General features: G+C 37.1%; 2 protein-coding genes and 1 long non-coding RNA gene across 3 annotated transcripts; 1 reads left to right on the top strand and 2 right to left on the bottom strand.

Moving 5' to 3' along the window:
• Positions 1-5701: 5701 nt before the first annotated feature.
• On the bottom strand, positions 5702-6214 carry LOC137736090 (uncharacterized). The gene is made up of 2 exons (XM_068475425.1): positions 6085-6214; positions 5702-5919 (listed from the first exon to the last, which is right to left on the bottom strand). The coding sequence occupies exons 1-2, from the start codon at positions 6212-6214 to the stop codon at positions 5702-5704; spliced, it is 348 nt and encodes a 115-aa protein (XP_068331526.1).
• Positions 6215-10952: 4738 nt separating this feature from the next.
• On the top strand, positions 10953-13163 carry LOC137736556 (uncharacterized). Its single transcript, XR_011068767.1, has 3 exons — positions 10953-11020; positions 11345-11489; positions 12670-13163. It is a non-coding gene; the product is annotated as an uncharacterized lncRNA (long non-coding RNA).
• Positions 13164-13410: 247 nt separating this feature from the next.
• Positions 13411-15168, bottom strand: LOC137735902 (uncharacterized). The gene is made up of 3 exons (XM_068475254.1): positions 14900-15168; positions 13867-14007; positions 13411-13708 (listed from the first exon to the last, which is right to left on the bottom strand). The coding sequence occupies exons 1-3, from the start codon at positions 15161-15163 to the stop codon at positions 13622-13624; spliced, it is 492 nt and encodes a 163-aa protein (XP_068331355.1). The 5' UTR covers positions 15164-15168; the 3' UTR covers positions 13411-13621.
• Between the last annotated feature and the right edge of the window lie 1975 nt (positions 15169-17143).

Raw genomic sequence — 17143 nt, 5'->3', positions numbered from 1 at the left:
CTCTACAGATGTGTGTGTGCCAAAGGCTAATAGTTTATACAATGCGTTTTGATTGTAATATAATTTTTTGCTTCAATTTGTAACCGTGGGTGATTTCTCTGTTTATTTTTATTTGGTGTCACATGTTATTCATTTCATCAAAATTATTGATTTGATTGGTGTAACGTTTTCTTGGAAATTCGAAGTTTTTTTTTTTTGTTTTGACTCTAGCTTCACAATAGTCAAACAAACGATTTTCTTGAATAACTGATTGAGTTGAGACACCAAATCAAACTACAGGAAAAAAAAAAGTCACAATTTGCAAGTTCAGGAAAAAAAAAAGGGATTAATGAGACATATAAATGAAAAGCCTTTCAAGTAATTTGTAATCCAATATAATGCAGATATATCACTGCGACCGCCATTGTATAAGTTAAGAGAAAATACCATTATGTAACGAATTATTAGTATAAAGTGAGAGTTTTGCTTTTAAATTTTCTATGGGGTTTGGTTGTACTCTGAACTTGCAGTACAAGTAGTCTAAGGCCCTGTTTGGCAGATCAAATAAAGGATCAGATAGGACTAGTTATACGGACTTGGGTGTTTGACGTTCACTCATACTAAATAAGCGCCTGATTAATTTAACCGGTCTGCTTATTTAACACGGTATACGCTTGTTTAATAAAACCAACCAAAAGGCTCGGAAGCTCCAACTCGTAACCAGATCTCGGTTTAGTTAAGGTTTGACTCACCAACTCGGAAGCCCCGACTCGGTGAGTTCTAGATTGACGATTTTCAGACCGAGTCACGACGTTTTAAGACTCAGGGAAGCCTCTACACAACTCCCTGAGGTTCCTAAGACAAGTTTGAGGAAGTTTTGACATGAAACCACCCAATTTCAAGAAGTCTTAGTTTTGGCCGTACCTTTCAAGGCATTTTCAAACCACCTCCGTCCACTTTTTGGACTTCAAAAAGGTATAACACGATTATACTCTTCATAAGCTTCATTTCCATATTAATTTTGGGAAAAAATGGTTGAGAAATGAAGAAGATATGAAGGTTTGAAACTTTACCCAGAAACTGGTGAAAATTTCCAAATTCCGTTGAGTTTAGACAACGGCGGACGACGGCGACCGGCGAGGACCACCGGAGAAGACGACGGAATATTTCGTCAACTTTGACGAAATATTCTAACAGCGTCAGGTAACGCCGTTAACTTCTGTTACCTTTTAACAGAATATTCCTAACGGTCGTTAGGCCTCCGTCAGCTCTGTGTGGCTGGCGCGTGTAGCCGTGCCATAGTCGGGGCGTGGCGGCGCGTCCATCGTCCAAAAATTATTCTAAAATTTTGTGTAGATCCGTGACGTCGAGTGGATCAATTTTGTATATTCAAACCCTATGTTTGAACAATCTACGGAGGTTTTATTTAAGTTTCCGTTTATGTGTTATTAAACTAAGTTAATTAGTAATTTCACATATAGGGGAAACGTATCCCGATGACGTACGGGTTCAATCAAGGCTCGGAGGCTTCGTTTCGACTGCATATCTGTGAGTGGGCAGTTTACTTATATATATATATATATATATATATATATATATATATGTATATGAATTATAGTTTCTACAAATGCATTTAAATGGATTTACGCCTATTATGCCATAATTTTAGTTTAGTTTGGTAAATGTTGCTTTGTGATTGGAATTATAAAATAGCTATGGCATATTCATATGCATTTTACCTGCTTATATATATAGTACTGTGGTAGAATACTAAAATGATTCTACGTCACACGCAGGTAAATTCAAGTGAGTTTATTATATTGATTCGAATTGTATGGCATTCATATATTCATATAGTTAGCTCATCATTACTGCACCCCGGTGTTAGTGCTCCCGCCCGGGGCCAGGGCCAGCCTTCACGTGTATGTTCACCTCCTGTACCGCTTGCTCATCTTGGATCCAAGTTAGGTGTTAGCCTGTCGTACAGGTCAAGTGACTGCGCTTAGCGTAAGCTTCACGTGATCGTAGTGCTAGAATGTATATTATTATATCACGCAACTTGTCATGTTAGGTGACTCTGACTTGTGTGCTAATATAGATTGATGAGCCATAGGTGACTCCGACTTGCGTGCTAGTATATTTGTCAAGCACATGCCTATATTTCTATTGTTGTGAATTATTCCTATTGTGGCATATTTCTAATATATATTGTTGGTATACATTAAATCTTCATACTTATATGCAGTATGATTTTAAAGAAACTATACTTGTTTTACGGCGATGAGTTAGTATGTTCGAAAACAAAGGTTTTTGTACAAAACGTTGTTTTGCTGACCAACTCAACTTTGTTTTTCTTCCCTCCAGGTTTAATGGGTTTGCTTACGTGTAAACGATGATTCTAGCAAATCTTAGGAGATGGTTATCTTTAGTGGTATAACCCTCATCCTATTTACTATACTGTCTTATGCTCTGACATCACGTGTGAAATGGGTTCAATCTTGCTCACCCGCGCATTCTTTTGATTAGACACTTTTAGGTTTAAATTTATTCACATCCTTTTTCCACTATACTTCACTTTATGGTCTCGTCACCGTCCAGGTCCGTCGGTCAACACAACTCGATTTTGGAGTCCAAGTAGACATTCCGGGTCGGAATGTGTAAAAAATTAACAAGAAGTTTGTGAGAAGTAAAAAACTATTGTTTGAAAAGGACAACCTATTAAAAGGTATGTCAAAAGTAAAATAGACGTGCACAAGTTTTTTATATGCCTCGAAAATCGATGACTTTAGGTTTTCAGTGTGATGTTCACTTATTTTTGTCTTGAACTAAAATGAACAATAGAAAAAGAAGATAAATGTTTTTAATCATCTCATTCCTGAATTAAAGTGAAATGCACTTAAAATATGAAGAAATAGTAAACTAGCTAGTAAGATTTTTAACCATGAGAGGCAAGACAATGCTAAACAAGGCCGGAAAACTTAGTGGAAAATATTGGATTCACTAGTAAGATTTGATATTGGACTGGATGAAGTAGGAAAAATTGGACCTTGGAGATGAAAAAACTTGGTGGAAATTATACTATGGAGTAGTACAGTAGTAAACAATTTTGATCAGTGTGATCGTTTGGGAGTTGACTTTGGATAGCATTTGAGAATTGGATGGATTAAAAAATCACTGGAAGTTTTGAATCGTAGAGTTTAAACTTTGATAAAGGTCCTGAGCATGAATGACGGTCTTGAACAAACATTTAATTAGATTTCTTTTATACATAAAAAACAGAAAAAAAAGAATTACATAGATAAAAGGATCTCTAACTACCTGCCAATGAATTTATACAGCGTTAGCAAGTAAAGCAGTGAAAGGTGCTAAGATAGAGGGAGAGAATAATAATGACACTAAACCAAAGACTTAAGATGCTTTTTGGGATAACTAGTAAAAAATGAGATGATGGCTAGGCAATTAGCATGGGGGTGTCGTGAGAGCACTTCCACCGGAGGTGGAATAGCCCAACACCCTGTCCAAAACAAAGGCCAGCACCCTGTCCAAGTGCTCCAACCCGCAAAACAGCCTGGCACCCAGCCCACGCCAGGCAACAGGCCAACCCATTTCGGACAGACCCAGAAGCCAACCTATTTGGCTGGCGCGTGCGGAACACTTGCGACTAGGCGCGGGTAAGAGACAAGGGTGCAGGTGGCGGGGCCCGCTTGTCAACCCACTTGTGTTTACCCAGATGAGGGCTACGTGGCCCTCCTCAGAGTTGTTGGATTTCCAACGGCTAGTTTTTGTAGGCCGTTGGATTTCTAACGGTAAAAAAAATTTAAATTTGACTTTTAAAATGGATTGTCCGATCACAAATCAACAGTCCACATTTTTTTCACCAAAAATAAAAATAAAACAAAAAAAAAGGCCCAACGGTCAGAATTTTGACCATTGGCCACATGGCAGCTCGTTGGCTGTTGGATTTGAATATTTTTCAAATCCAACGGTCCAGATTAATTACAACATTAAAATTTATTAAAAATTGTGAAATTTTTTTTTAAAAAATACAGAAAAAATTTTAAAAATTATTTTTTTCTTTCTATAAATACCTAACCCTGATCTTCCACCTTACGCCATATTTCAATATTTTCTACACTTTCTACATTTGAATATTTTGTACACTTTGAGAGAAAAAAATGACTTCGTGGAAGCTCATTGAAGATGTTACATTGTGTGAATGTTGGGTTCACACTACTCATGACCCGATTACGGGTAATGAGATGGATAAGCCAGAAATGTGGAGTAAAATTACGATATCGTTTTGCGATGTACATGGAAAAGATGCCAGATCTAGTCAAGGTCTTCAAGGTCATTGGAAAAAACTCAATGCATCCTTTACATCTCTCATGCTTCCGGTAATCTGCGTAGTGGGAAAAGTTTAGCGGATCAGGTAACAATATTTTTATTTATTTATATGCATTCCACCCACATCAATATTTTAATTTATTTAATTTCATATGTAATTTCTTATGCAATTTTTATGTAATTTCTTTGTAATTTTTATGTAATTTATATGCATTCCACGCCCATCAATATTTTAATTTATTTATTTGTGTTACACCCGTATTTTTTAATACTATCTTATCCCACATTTTTATAGACACTACAAGCACAAGCATTCTACAATGCAAAGAACCGTAACAAATCATTCAACAAATGGGAATGTTGGCAAATTGTCAAAGATTGCCCTAGATACAAAATTGTGGCAACCGGTCCAGAAGTTGTCATGCACAGTATGGGTCTACACAGTTCGCCAGAAGCAGACACGGCCAAACAAGAAGCCAACACATTTGAAGACACGGAAGGGACGCCTGAAAAAGTGCCGGAGACCCAACCGACTCGTCAGTCCCTCAGGCCTCAAGGTAAAAAGGCATCAAAGAAAAAAGGTAGTTCTTCCAAAAATGACTACACTTTATTCGCCTTCGTGCAATCCCCACTGGTGGTCAATCAAGTCATTCTGTCGGGTTATGTGCCAGTATGGCTCTTGCAATGAAGTGTACCGCTGAACGATCAATTCATTGTAACGTCCATCCCATTTCAACAGCTCATGTTGCACGGGATCTTCGGTCCAGTCATGAGCATAGTAGATTTGTGTTCTTGAGTTGTTCATCGGATCTGGCTCGTATTCATCGACGACATCATAATCATACTCGTCTTCAACAATCATATTATGGAGAATAATACACGTCATTATGATGGATCGAAGAGCCTCGACATCACACATTCTAGCTGCAGGCCTGACAATCGCCCAACGAGCTTGCAGGATACCCAAACAATGCTCGACATCCTTCCTACACCCTTCTTGACACTTTGCCAAGTGTTTTTCTTTTTCACTCTTTGGATGTGGCACTGTTTTGACAAATATTGACCACCTTGGGTAAATGCCATCTGCAAGGTAGTATGGTCCATCGTATTTATTAACATTAACCCAATATGTGCATCTCGGCCCATTTCCTTGTAGCAGTTCGTCAAACACTGGAGATTGAGTAAGGACATTTAGGTCATTCTCAGCTCCTGGAACACCAAAAAAAGTATGCCAAATCCATGTATCAAAAGAAGCCACCGCTTCCAAAATGATGCTTTTGGCTCATTTTCTGTCGCCATAAGCTCATTGCCACGCACTTGGACAATTTTTCCAAGTCCAGTGCATGCAGTCGATGCTTCCAATCATGCCAGGGAAGCCTCACATCTCACCCTTCCTCAGAATCCTTCGCATGTCCCTTGGTGTGGGTTTCCGAAGGTACTCATTGGTGTAGATGGTTTTAATTGCAGAGCAAAACCGCATCAGGGACTCTAGAACAGTTGTTTTTCCCATCCTTGCGATCTCATCCACTTGATCTGTAGATGCTCCATATGCAAGCATTCGCAAGGCAGCCATAATTTTTGGCTCAGGAATAAGACCTAGAACATGAAAAGTATCCTCTTTTTGCACAAAATATGGATCATGGTTGCAAACAGCACTCATGATTTTATCGAACAAACTTCGTTGCATTCTAAAACGACGTCTAAAAACATGATCAGGGAAAACGCTGTTGGGAATAAAATAATCTTCCAAGCGATCTTTACCTCGTCTTTTCCTTATTCTATTGATGTTTGCCGCACGTCTCGGTTTGGCTATCTGACCTACAACTTTCATGATACGGCGGGAATGTGAGGCCCTCCGCCTTCTATGGTGATCATCCTCATCCTCCTCCATTGCGAAGGCCTCATCTCCACCTCCACCTTTGTCAAGATTGACCAATTCATCCTATTGTGCCAACAACCTTTTCTGCTACTCTTGCAACTATTTATACACTCTCCTTGAAGAAGATATTGTAAGAACTCAAGATTTGAAAACGATAAAGAAGAATTCTGAGCTAAAAAAAAAGATTGAGTTTAGTGTGAGGATGGATGTAGGGTTTATATGGACAAAAAAAAAAAAAGATGAGGTTTTGGACAATGCCATGTGGTACTACATGATTAGTTGAAAATCTTATTGAAATCTTGGCTAAATTATTGAAAACAGGAAGTGACACGTGGCGTGTCAGGATTGGTTGAAAATCTTATCAGAAATCTATCTACAAAATAGTACGTTCGGATAATGACACGTGGCATGACAAGATTGGTTAAAAATCTTATCGATATCCTGCCTAAATTATTGTAAACAGGAAGTGACATGTGGCTTGTCGGGATTGGTTGAAAATGTTAGCAGAAGTCTATTCACAAAATAGTACGTTTGGATAATGACACGTGGTGTGACGAGATTGGTTAAAAATCTTATCCGAAATTAAAACTATTTTTTAAATTTATTATTTTATAAAAAAATTATTTGATATTTTAAATGGACTGGGTGCCAGCGCATTTTGTAAGGGTGGAGATCGTTTGTGCCAATGCATTTTTAGACTAGGTGCCAACACATTTTTTTTGGGGTGGAGATGCTTTGGCCTATTATTGTTCATTAGGGTCTATTACCTGTTCACTGAAGTGGATAAATGGGTTGGGTGCTAGCGCAAAGTCTTTTGGGGTGGAGTTGCTCTGAGCTTTTGAAATATTAAGTGATTCATCCCTTAACCTTCTTTAATATGAATTGGAAAGATTGAACAAAGAAACAGGCCATCACCTCCACCTTGTGCTTGCCTGCCATGTGTCCGAATCTTGAAACCGCTATTCGTGCTATTTTCATTCAAGATCAAGCATCGATGGCCCTTGAAGAGATCACAAGTCCGATTCAAAATCAAGTGTTCACCACCCTTGAATCAAATTTAGTTCCAGATAAAAGGAGTAAGTTCAGACCTTTGGATGAGACCAGAAAACCCTCTAGCCCAGTTCAAGATTAAGCCTGTGGAAAATCAACGATTGGAGGACCAGAAAATCTTCGAGTTGAATTCAAGATCAAGTCCCGACGACCCTTGAAGAAATTTCCAGCCCAATCAAAATCAAGCCTCAACGACCCTTATATCGACATCTACATTAAGGGACTTCAAAACACATCTTCTACACGTGACAATCGCATGTATATGACGCGCCTTGAAGTGGGGGCATTTGTAGACATTGAAATTTCAGTGAAATAAATGTTGACCAATGCATTAAAATTACAACCTTTATTCAGTTCACCTACATCACACGCTCATTTCACTCACATCACACACTTACTTCACCTACCAACTCCACTTATTTCACCTACATCACCAAAAAAATGGATGGTGGTGATTCACTCTCAAAGTTTATACATAGGCTTCTCCATCAAGGGATAAAAAGAGGAAAAGAGACCAATTCACATCACACCAAAACCTTGAAGCTTTGAAACTCTAAAGCTCTCAAGCAAATCCCGAATGATCAAGAAAGCCCTCTTCGTTCTTCGTCAAATCCTCTTTTAAGATCAAACCCAAAAGCCCTTGAAGATTCGTTCATCAACTATTCATCTTAAGATCAAGCCCCAACGGCCTTTTGGATCAACAAAACCAACAAATCCACATACCCGTTCTTCAAGATCAAGTCCAAAACCCCTTGAAGATCCGTTCATCAATCGTTCATCCTAAGATCAAGTCCCGACAACCCTTTGGATCAACAACATCAACAAATCCACACAACTGTTCATCCCTAGACCAAGCCCCGACGGCCCTTTGGATCAACAACTTATTCACAGATCTACACTTACGAAGATAGAATCAGAGGGTCAAATTGTAAAAGAGATTGTAACCCCAAAATCATTAATACAAAATATATTTTGTACACGTATTCTTGTTTTAGGAAAATTCGTGTTCATAAACGCCGTTAACTTCTGTTACCTTTTAATGGAATATTCCTAACGGTTGTTAGGCCTCTGTCAGCTCTACGTGGCTGGTGCGTGTGGCTGTGCCATAGCCGAGGAGTGGCGGCGTGTCCGGCATCCAAAAATTATTCTGAAATTTTGTGTAGGTCTATGACGTCGAGTGGATCGATTTCGTATATTCAAACCCTATGTTTGAATAATGTATGGAGGTTTTATTTAAGTTTCCGTTTATGTGTTATTAAACTAAGTTAATTAGTAATTTCACATATAGGGGAAACGTATCCCGAGGACGTATGAGGTTAAGTAAGGCTCGGAGGCTTCGTTTCGACTGCATATTTATGAGTGGGCAGTTTACTTTTATATATATATGAATTATAGTTTCCACAAATGCATTTAAATGGATTTACGCCTATTATGCCATAATTTTAGTTTAGTTTGGTAAATGTTGCTTTGTGATTGGAATTAAAATGGCTATGGCATATTCATACGCATTTTACCTGCTTATATATATAGTACTGTGGTAGAATACTAAAATGATTCTACGGCACGCGCAGGTAAATTCAAGTGAGTTTATTATATTGATTTGAATTGTATGGCATTCATTTATTCATATAGTTAGCTCATCATTACTACACCCTGGTGTTAGTGCTCTCGCTCGGGGCTAGGGCCAGCCTTCACGTGTATGTTCACCTCTTACACCGCATGTTCATCTTGGATCCAAGTTAGGTGCTAGCCTGTCGTACAGGTCAGGTGACTGCACTTAGTGCAAGATTTACGTGATCGTAGCACTAGAACGTATATTATTATTACACCCAGCCTGTCACGTTAGGTGACTCTGACTTGTGTGCTAGTATAGATTGATGAGCCATAGGTGACTCCGACTTGCGTGCTAGTATATTTGTCAAGCACATGCCTATATTTCTATTGTTGTGAATTATTCCTGTTTTTGCATATTTCTATTATATATTGTTGGTATGCATTAAATCTTCATACTTATACGTAGTAGGATTTTAAGAAAACTATACTTGTTTTACGACGATGGGTTAGTATGTTTGAAAACAAAGGGTTTTGTACAAAACGATGTTTTGCTGACCCACTCAACTTTGTTTTTCGCTCCTTCAGGTTTAATGGGTTTGCTTACGTGTAAACGAGGATTCTGGCAAATCTTAGGAGATGGTTATCTTTAGTGGTATAACCCTCATCCTATTTACTATACTGTCTTATGCTCTGACATCACGTGTGAAATGTGTTCAATACTGCTCATCCACGCATTCTTTTGATTAGACACTTTTAGGTTTAAATTTATTCACATCCTTTTTCCACTACACTTCACTTTATGGTCTCGTCACCGTCCAGGTCCGTCCGCCAACACAACTTGATTTTGGAGTCCAAGTAGACATTCCGGGTCGGAATGTGTAAAAAATTAACCAGAAATTTGTGAGAAGTAAAAAATATTGTTTGAATAGGACAACCCATTAAAAGGTACATCAAAAGTAAAATAGACGTGCACAAGTTTTTTATATGCCTCGAAAATCGATGACTTTAGGTTTTCAGTGTGATGTTCACTTATTTTTGTCTTGAACTGAAATGAATAAAAGAAAAAGAAGATAAATGTTTTTAATCATCTCATTCTTGAATTAAAGTGAAATACACTTAAAATATGAAGAAATAGTAAACTAGCTAGTAAGATTTTTAACCGTGAGAGGCAGGACAATGCTAAACAAGGCCGGAAAACTTAGTGGAAAACATTGGATTCACTAGTAAGATTTGATATTGGACTGGATGAAGTAGGACAAATTGGACCTTGGAGACGAAAAAACTTGGTGGAAATTATACTACGAAGTAGCAGAGTAGTAAACAATTTTGATCAGTGTGATCGTTTTGGAGTTGACTTTGGATAGCATTTGAGAATTGGATGGATTAAAAAATCACTGGAAGTTTTGAATCGTAGAGTTTAAACTTTGATAAAGGTCCTGAGCATGAATGGCTTTGCTTCTATTTATAGATGAAGGTAAATCAACCCATTAGCTATGGCATTTCGTGCTCGATCTTACCATGACGGTGTTGAACTAACATTTAATTAGATTTCTTTTATACATAAAAAACAGAAAAAAGAGAATTACATAGATAAAAGGATCTCTAACTACCTGCCAATGAATTTATACAACGTTAGCAAGTAAAGCAGTGAAGGGTGTTAAGACAGAGGGAGAGAATAATAATGACACTAAACCAAAGATTTGAGATGCTCTTTGGGATAAATAGTAAAAAATGAGATGATGGCCAGGCAATTAACATGAGGTGCCGTGAGCTTTTGAAATATTAAGTGATGGAATGGAGAACGTGGTGTTTGACTTTTGGTACTGACAAGCCCTTTAGCCTAGGTAGGCTTTGGTTTATTTGAAAAGTTACGGGTAGCTAGAATGTTATACAATTAATGAAATTGGGCCAATTTGTAATAGCTTTTAGTTATTGGGCTAGATTTAAATAAGTCTGTTCTGTATTGCGAGCTGGCATTCACACATTTGAGCCTTGAGGTGTGGTATTCGGCTTTAAAAGGATTGGCCTTTCAGTTGTAACGGTAACAAAAGAAAGAAATAATTTGTACTTTCTTCTTCTCTCTACTGTTTATCCTTTCTTCTTCGTGCTTCCATGTCCAACGGTCAAGGTTGAGCCGATCCTTCCAAAACTTCAAGTTTGGTTCCACAATTTGCATCTCCGATTTACGCAGCCGTAGTCGTCATTGGAAGCAAGGTATTATAATGTTGGTAAATTAATTTTCAATTTTGGTTAGGGTTAGTTTTTTTGACGTTTAATTGCATGGCTGAAGCTCAGATCAGAATTATCAAATCGCTTTTAAATGCAAGATAGTAATATGCTACGGCTGTAGTTAGAAAGGAAAGTAAGCGAAAATCTTTGCGTTATTTTGATTTTTAAGATTAGAATAAAAACATGAGATCTAATGCATTGCTTCTTGTCAATCTTTTTAAGTTTTGTTAGACTAGCTAATCTTGAAAAGGTCGCACGATGAGCTCATCTAATTTTCATTTTAAGCAATGATAAGATGATGTTCTGCAGGTATTACTACAAGTTCATTGTTAATGGGGATTGTCAGCTTTCAACATCGTCCCCATCTGAAAGGGATGGAAGTGGGAATGTCAACAATATAATCATCCTTGGCGAAACTGCCAGCATGAAACCTTCTGTTTAACAACCATAAAATGTCAGTGGACTAATATGCATTTCTTTTTCGTCGATTGTTTTCTTTTCCAGTAAGCAAAATATAGGACTTCTCCAATGTCAGCTTTAGTTTCTTGGTTGGTGATTGAATTCTGCAGATGGAATTAGTTCTACAGATTGAATTGAAATTTTAATCACCCTTCTCTAGTAGTATGTAATGTACTATAAATGAATTGAAGTCACAAATCTCAATGCATACAACAGCGCATACGCCATTTTATTGTAAGAAAGACGAAAAAATAACCCTTCTCAAGTGGAACTAATAGCTTTTCATCTAACTTTATTGAATATATTTGAAGTCGCAAATCTCTCTTAGGGTTTGATTTCATTGAAAAAGCACAAGTTTTTGCTTTCAAATCTAATTATAAAGGCCCCTTTTTTATTTTGTTGCTCTTGTTTTGGATGTGGGTTGTAAACTTCTGCAATTAGTATTGGCCATATGCTGCTGAGAAGTGTTATTTTGATATCATTTCTCTTCTGGGTTTGCATCATTGCATGCAATCTTACATGTGGTTCACTAGTTGTGTGTTTGATTTTTCTGTTTTGGTACGAGATAGAATTTCTGTAAGATATAATTTGGTTATGCTGCGTTCTCTGTCACATCCATAATTTTGAAGATATGGGATTTTCCTGTATCGAATTTCCGGTATTCAATTGCCTAGACCGTATGTACTTTCTGGCTGCATCTACAGTCCTTTCTTTTGTTTTGCTTTTCAATTGGAGTGTCTGAAGGTTTACCAAGTCGTTTATTTTAGAATGAATATTGATTTGGATTCTGGATAATGAATCTTTGCTGTGGGAATAACGAATAAAAATCTTGGAAGGTGGATAGATTTCTGCTTATGTGTAGCCTTTGGATTAATCGGAATCATGTTTCATTCCCCTTATGTAATTATTAAAGGTAGAAGTGAGCAGTATTGTCTGATGATTATTGTGTCGTGAATCAGTCAATCATATTAGATGAGAGAGTAAATGTAGCTGTCATCTGGAATTGATATGCCATCGTTAATTTGTCAATTTTGAATTGGTCTGAGTCTCCGACTCGTATTGGTTTGGACCATGGGTTTCAAAACAAATATGTAATGGCAAGAGAATCTCATTAACATAATTTTGTGTATTGTATTTTCTAGATAAGAATTTTTTTGTTTTATATTTGTGTTCAGGTTCTTTTCACTTTACTCCTCTTGATCATGGAGGGAGAAACATCGTGGTTTAGCCATTCCTTTGATAACATGGCAAGGCAGACTCCAGAGTATGATTCATTCTCAGAACTCAGAAGGTAAGTATGATTCATTCTCAGAGCTCATTGATGGAGGAAATAGAGAAGGGTAATTAAATTTTTTTCTGGCCTTCGTACTTTAGGTTTATGTCCCATGCCATTGTGCATTATCATTTGCCTCTTGCAATATTAGCTAGGTTGATCTCGTAGGTGAATTAACTCCGTTTCTTTCTGTTTCAATTTACATTGTTGCGACTCTTTTCTTTTAATTGGAGAAAAGTCTATGAAATACTTTTTATGGCATGTATTGAATGCTATGAAAAGTAGTTTATGGTCTAGTATTTGCAACACATTACATAAACCACTCACCTTGATAATCATAAGCTTGGCAAAACAATTCAGGTCTATCTAAACTCCGCACATCAACACCAACTACTCCTTCTCGTCTCTCTTTATATTTATATGTAGATGATAGGTTTGGGAGGTTTATATTGGGGTTAATTAATATATGGATAAGTCTGGAGATAGTAATTAACTGGACATATTACATATTGTTAAGATGAGTTGTTAGGGTAAAATAATAACAGACTTGAATCAAAGTTTTCAAACTAACAAATACGCTGATAAGGGACCGGAATTAAGCTAAATAAGCAAAGGAGAGAGAACAATAAGTTGACAAAAAGAATAAAGACGAATCACTAAAAATCATTATTCATCAAAACCAAACTCAAATAACCATAAATACTAATATTTTTCAACAAGGAAAACACAGACGAGGACATTGAAACATGAAAATGAGTTTCCAACGTGTCGGGGATTATTTCTTTACAATCAGAAAACTTGGTTTGCTTACAACTGCCAGGTTGATTGAACTTGGTATAATTGGTCGAATATCTTCACATGATGGTGCACTGAGTGGCAGCAAAGATATTTCCCAGGGCCAGTAGCATTTCTATCGTCTTCAATGCTTTCCTCCCGGCACTCTGAAAATTAATACGCGCACCCAAAAATGGTTACTGAGTCAGCAATTAAGAAGTCTAATATGTTAAGAATTTATATGCACGTAAGTACGTACGTACGTATGTATGAGAATGCTAGGCTGTCCATAATAATAAGAAAGAGGAGAATGGCATCTAATTACATTTTTTGGCCTTGGATTAACGGGAACCATTGCATTGTATGTATGAGGTGTAAGTGGACGAGGAGGAGCCGGAGGGGCTTGAGGAGCTGGAGAAGACGAATTGCTTGTCTCCGATGTACTTCCATACTCGGGTGCCTTTGACTAGCATTACATAAAATAGAGAATTAATTAATAAACAAAAATTGCTGAATAATTATCGGCACGGGCCACCAAGGCCAGCTCTAAAATTCATTAAAGTTCTATGATTTCTTGTTTTGGACAAGACAAGTTGTATGAAGCTGAAATGAAAATATTGGACACTTTCCCGGGGGAGAGGATCCTCTCCGGACCCAATCCCTTCGGATCCTCCTTCTTCTTCTGTTTTCTCTGTAGTTTTTCTTCTGCTTCCTCGTCTCCTTCAATTCTTCTTCTTTAATAACCTTTTCTTCTTCACCATTTTTGTTTGTTTTTTGGAAAAATTCATAACCACAAGTCGTCGACAACTATTGCGACGTTGTCGATAACCAGCTCAGGAGAGACTACGACGCCAACTCGGCCCTTAAAGAAGAAGGATCCGGTGGGATTGGGTCCGGAGAGGATCCTTTTCCCTTTCCAGATGATTCCGAAGTCAAATCAGTAAAATATGTAAGGACTGTAACTCATCTAACAATATTTTTTCTGTTTTTTTTTTTTGAGAGTTTCACTTTAGACTTATGCTTCAAAAGCAAGTGGATTTTAATATCTAATTCCTTGTTAATGTATAACATGGTCGGTTGAGGATGCATGCCACGGATTCACTGCTATTGTACTGTCCAATGCATCTAGTTCTTGTTTTGATTTTGTTGCGAGGAAATGGTATTTAGAGAAAAATTCAGAGGAGAAAGTTGATATGCTGGTGAATTTCACGTTCTTCCTAGGGAGAATAATAAAACAAAGGTGCACAAATTGTTCAAGCAAATGGAAAACGAAGGAATTAGATATTGCTCATATGTAATATAGAACAATAGATTTAATATGATAAAAGCAAACGGAAGCAAAAAGATTGGATACGTACCTCATTAGTGACTGACGCTGCTTGCTGGTTCAAAGCTGTCATCCTGTTCCTTTGAAGAAGCAGGAAGTTATCAAGGAATTTGTCGTGGCCATGGACATATTTGCCATCAGCATAACATGCAGGGCAAACATTGAACGTGTTGGTGGCATCAGTGGCATAATCGTCAAAGCATTTGACACATGCGAAATAAACTCCCTTGATAAATTTTCTGCACTGCCCGTTACAAAAAGGTTTTCCACTATAAACAATGTAGAAGAGAGTCATCACGGCCATGATCGCATCTTCTAACCGAAGCGTCAGTAGGCTTTCGTTTCACACGTCCAAAACTGCCGTAACCGATTTTCTCTTATTTTTTCTTCAATTTCGGCTAGTCCTACTTTACCTTGGATATCCTTATTCATAATCTTAACCTTTCTCATGTGCCCACATATCAACGAAGCATTCTCATCTCTGCTACACCTATTTTATGTACATGTTTATACTTCACCGGCCAACATTACGTGCCATAAAGCATTGCTGACCTTATTGTTGTCCTATAAAATTTTTCCTTGAGCTTCAGTGGCATACGCCGGATGCACTTTTGCACTTCATCCATCCAACTTGTATTCTATGGTTGAGGTCTCCATCCAACTCTCCGTTCTTTTGCAAGATAGATCCTAGGTCGCGAAAACGGTCGCTCTTTGGTTTCCAGATCTTCAATCCTCACCCCTAACTCATTTGAGCCTCTGTTTGCACTGAACTTACACTCCATATACTCTATCTACTAAAATAATTATTAATTGGAGACAAATTTGTTTTAATATAAAAACTATATCTAAACTAAAGAAGTGATTTTATGCACACGGGTTTTAATATTCGATGTATAACCTCTAATTCTACTTTATTTTGTTCATTCCAATAGCAAATAAAAGAAGGGGTGTGATATCTACACACCTTTTTTTACTTCTCACACATTTTTTTTTTTTTTAAATTTTTTGTCGTAAGATGGGTTGAATTGAAGAAGATTAAAGGACAAAAATTAACAAGAAATTTGTGAGAAGTAAAAAAATGTTGTTTGAATAGCACAACCCATTAAAAGGTATGTCAAAAGTAAAATCGATGTGCACAAGTTTTTTATATGCCTCGAAAATCGATGACTTTAGGTTTTTAGTGTGATGTTCACTTATTTTTGTCTTGAACTAAAATGAACAAAAGAAAAAGAAGATAAATGTTTTTAATCATCTCATTCCTGAATTAAAGTGAAATACACTTAAAATATGAAGAAATAGTAAACTAGCTAGTAAGGTTTTTAACCATGAGAGGCAGAACAATGCTAAACAAGGCCGGAAAACTTAGTGGAAAACATTGGATTCACTAGTAAGATTTGATATTGGACTGGATGAAGTAGGACAAATTGGACCTTGGAGACGAAAAAACTTGGTGGAAATTATACTACGGAGTAGCAGAGTAGTAAACAATTTTGATTAGTGTGATCGTTTGGGAGTTGACTTTGGATAGCAATTGAGAATTGGATGGATTAAAAAATCACTGGAAGTTTTGAATCGTAGAGTTTAAACTTTGATAAAGGTCCTCAGCATGAATGACGGTCTTGAACAAACATTTAATTAGATTTCTTTTATACATAAAAAACAGAAAAAAGAGAATTACATAGATAAAAGGATCTCTAACTACCTGCCAATGAATTTATACAGCGTTAGCAAGTAAAGCAGTGAAAGGTGCTAAGATAGAGGGAGAGAATAATAATGACACTAAACCAAAGATTTAAGATGCTTTTTGGGATAAATAGTAAAAAATGAGATGATGGCTAGGCAATTAGCATGGGGGTGCCGTGAGCTTTTGAAATATTAAGTGATGGAAAGGAGAACGTGGTGTTTGACTTTTGGTGGTGACAAGCCTTTTAGCCTAGATAGGCTTTTGGTTTATTTGAAAAGTTACGGGTAGCTAGAACGTTAATTACTCACAACTTCACGAGTTTGAGTTTCAAAGAATGCTGCAGCGAGTCTCAAGCGGCAAGCTAATATTTCCTTTTATAAATACATGAGGCTCTGCAGGTCATCAACAGTGACATTATTTTTTCAGTAAGATATGACATTTTAATTACATAATAGAAAATTATAGAAGACAAAAATTGTAAAAGGGAAGTTGATCATAGTAACTCTTGACAAAAACCTACTTGGCAAGGATGAAAAATTGGTGAAATAGAAACGATCAACAAAGAAATGCATAAACAAATTAGTAACCTAA

Source organism: Pyrus communis, chromosome 6, assembly GCF_963583255.1.
Source record: "Pyrus communis chromosome 6, drPyrComm1.1, whole genome shotgun sequence".
Classification (NCBI taxonomy): domain Eukaryota; kingdom Viridiplantae; phylum Streptophyta; class Magnoliopsida; order Rosales; family Rosaceae; genus Pyrus; species Pyrus communis.
This window is presented reverse-complemented; position numbering and strand designations above follow the sequence as displayed.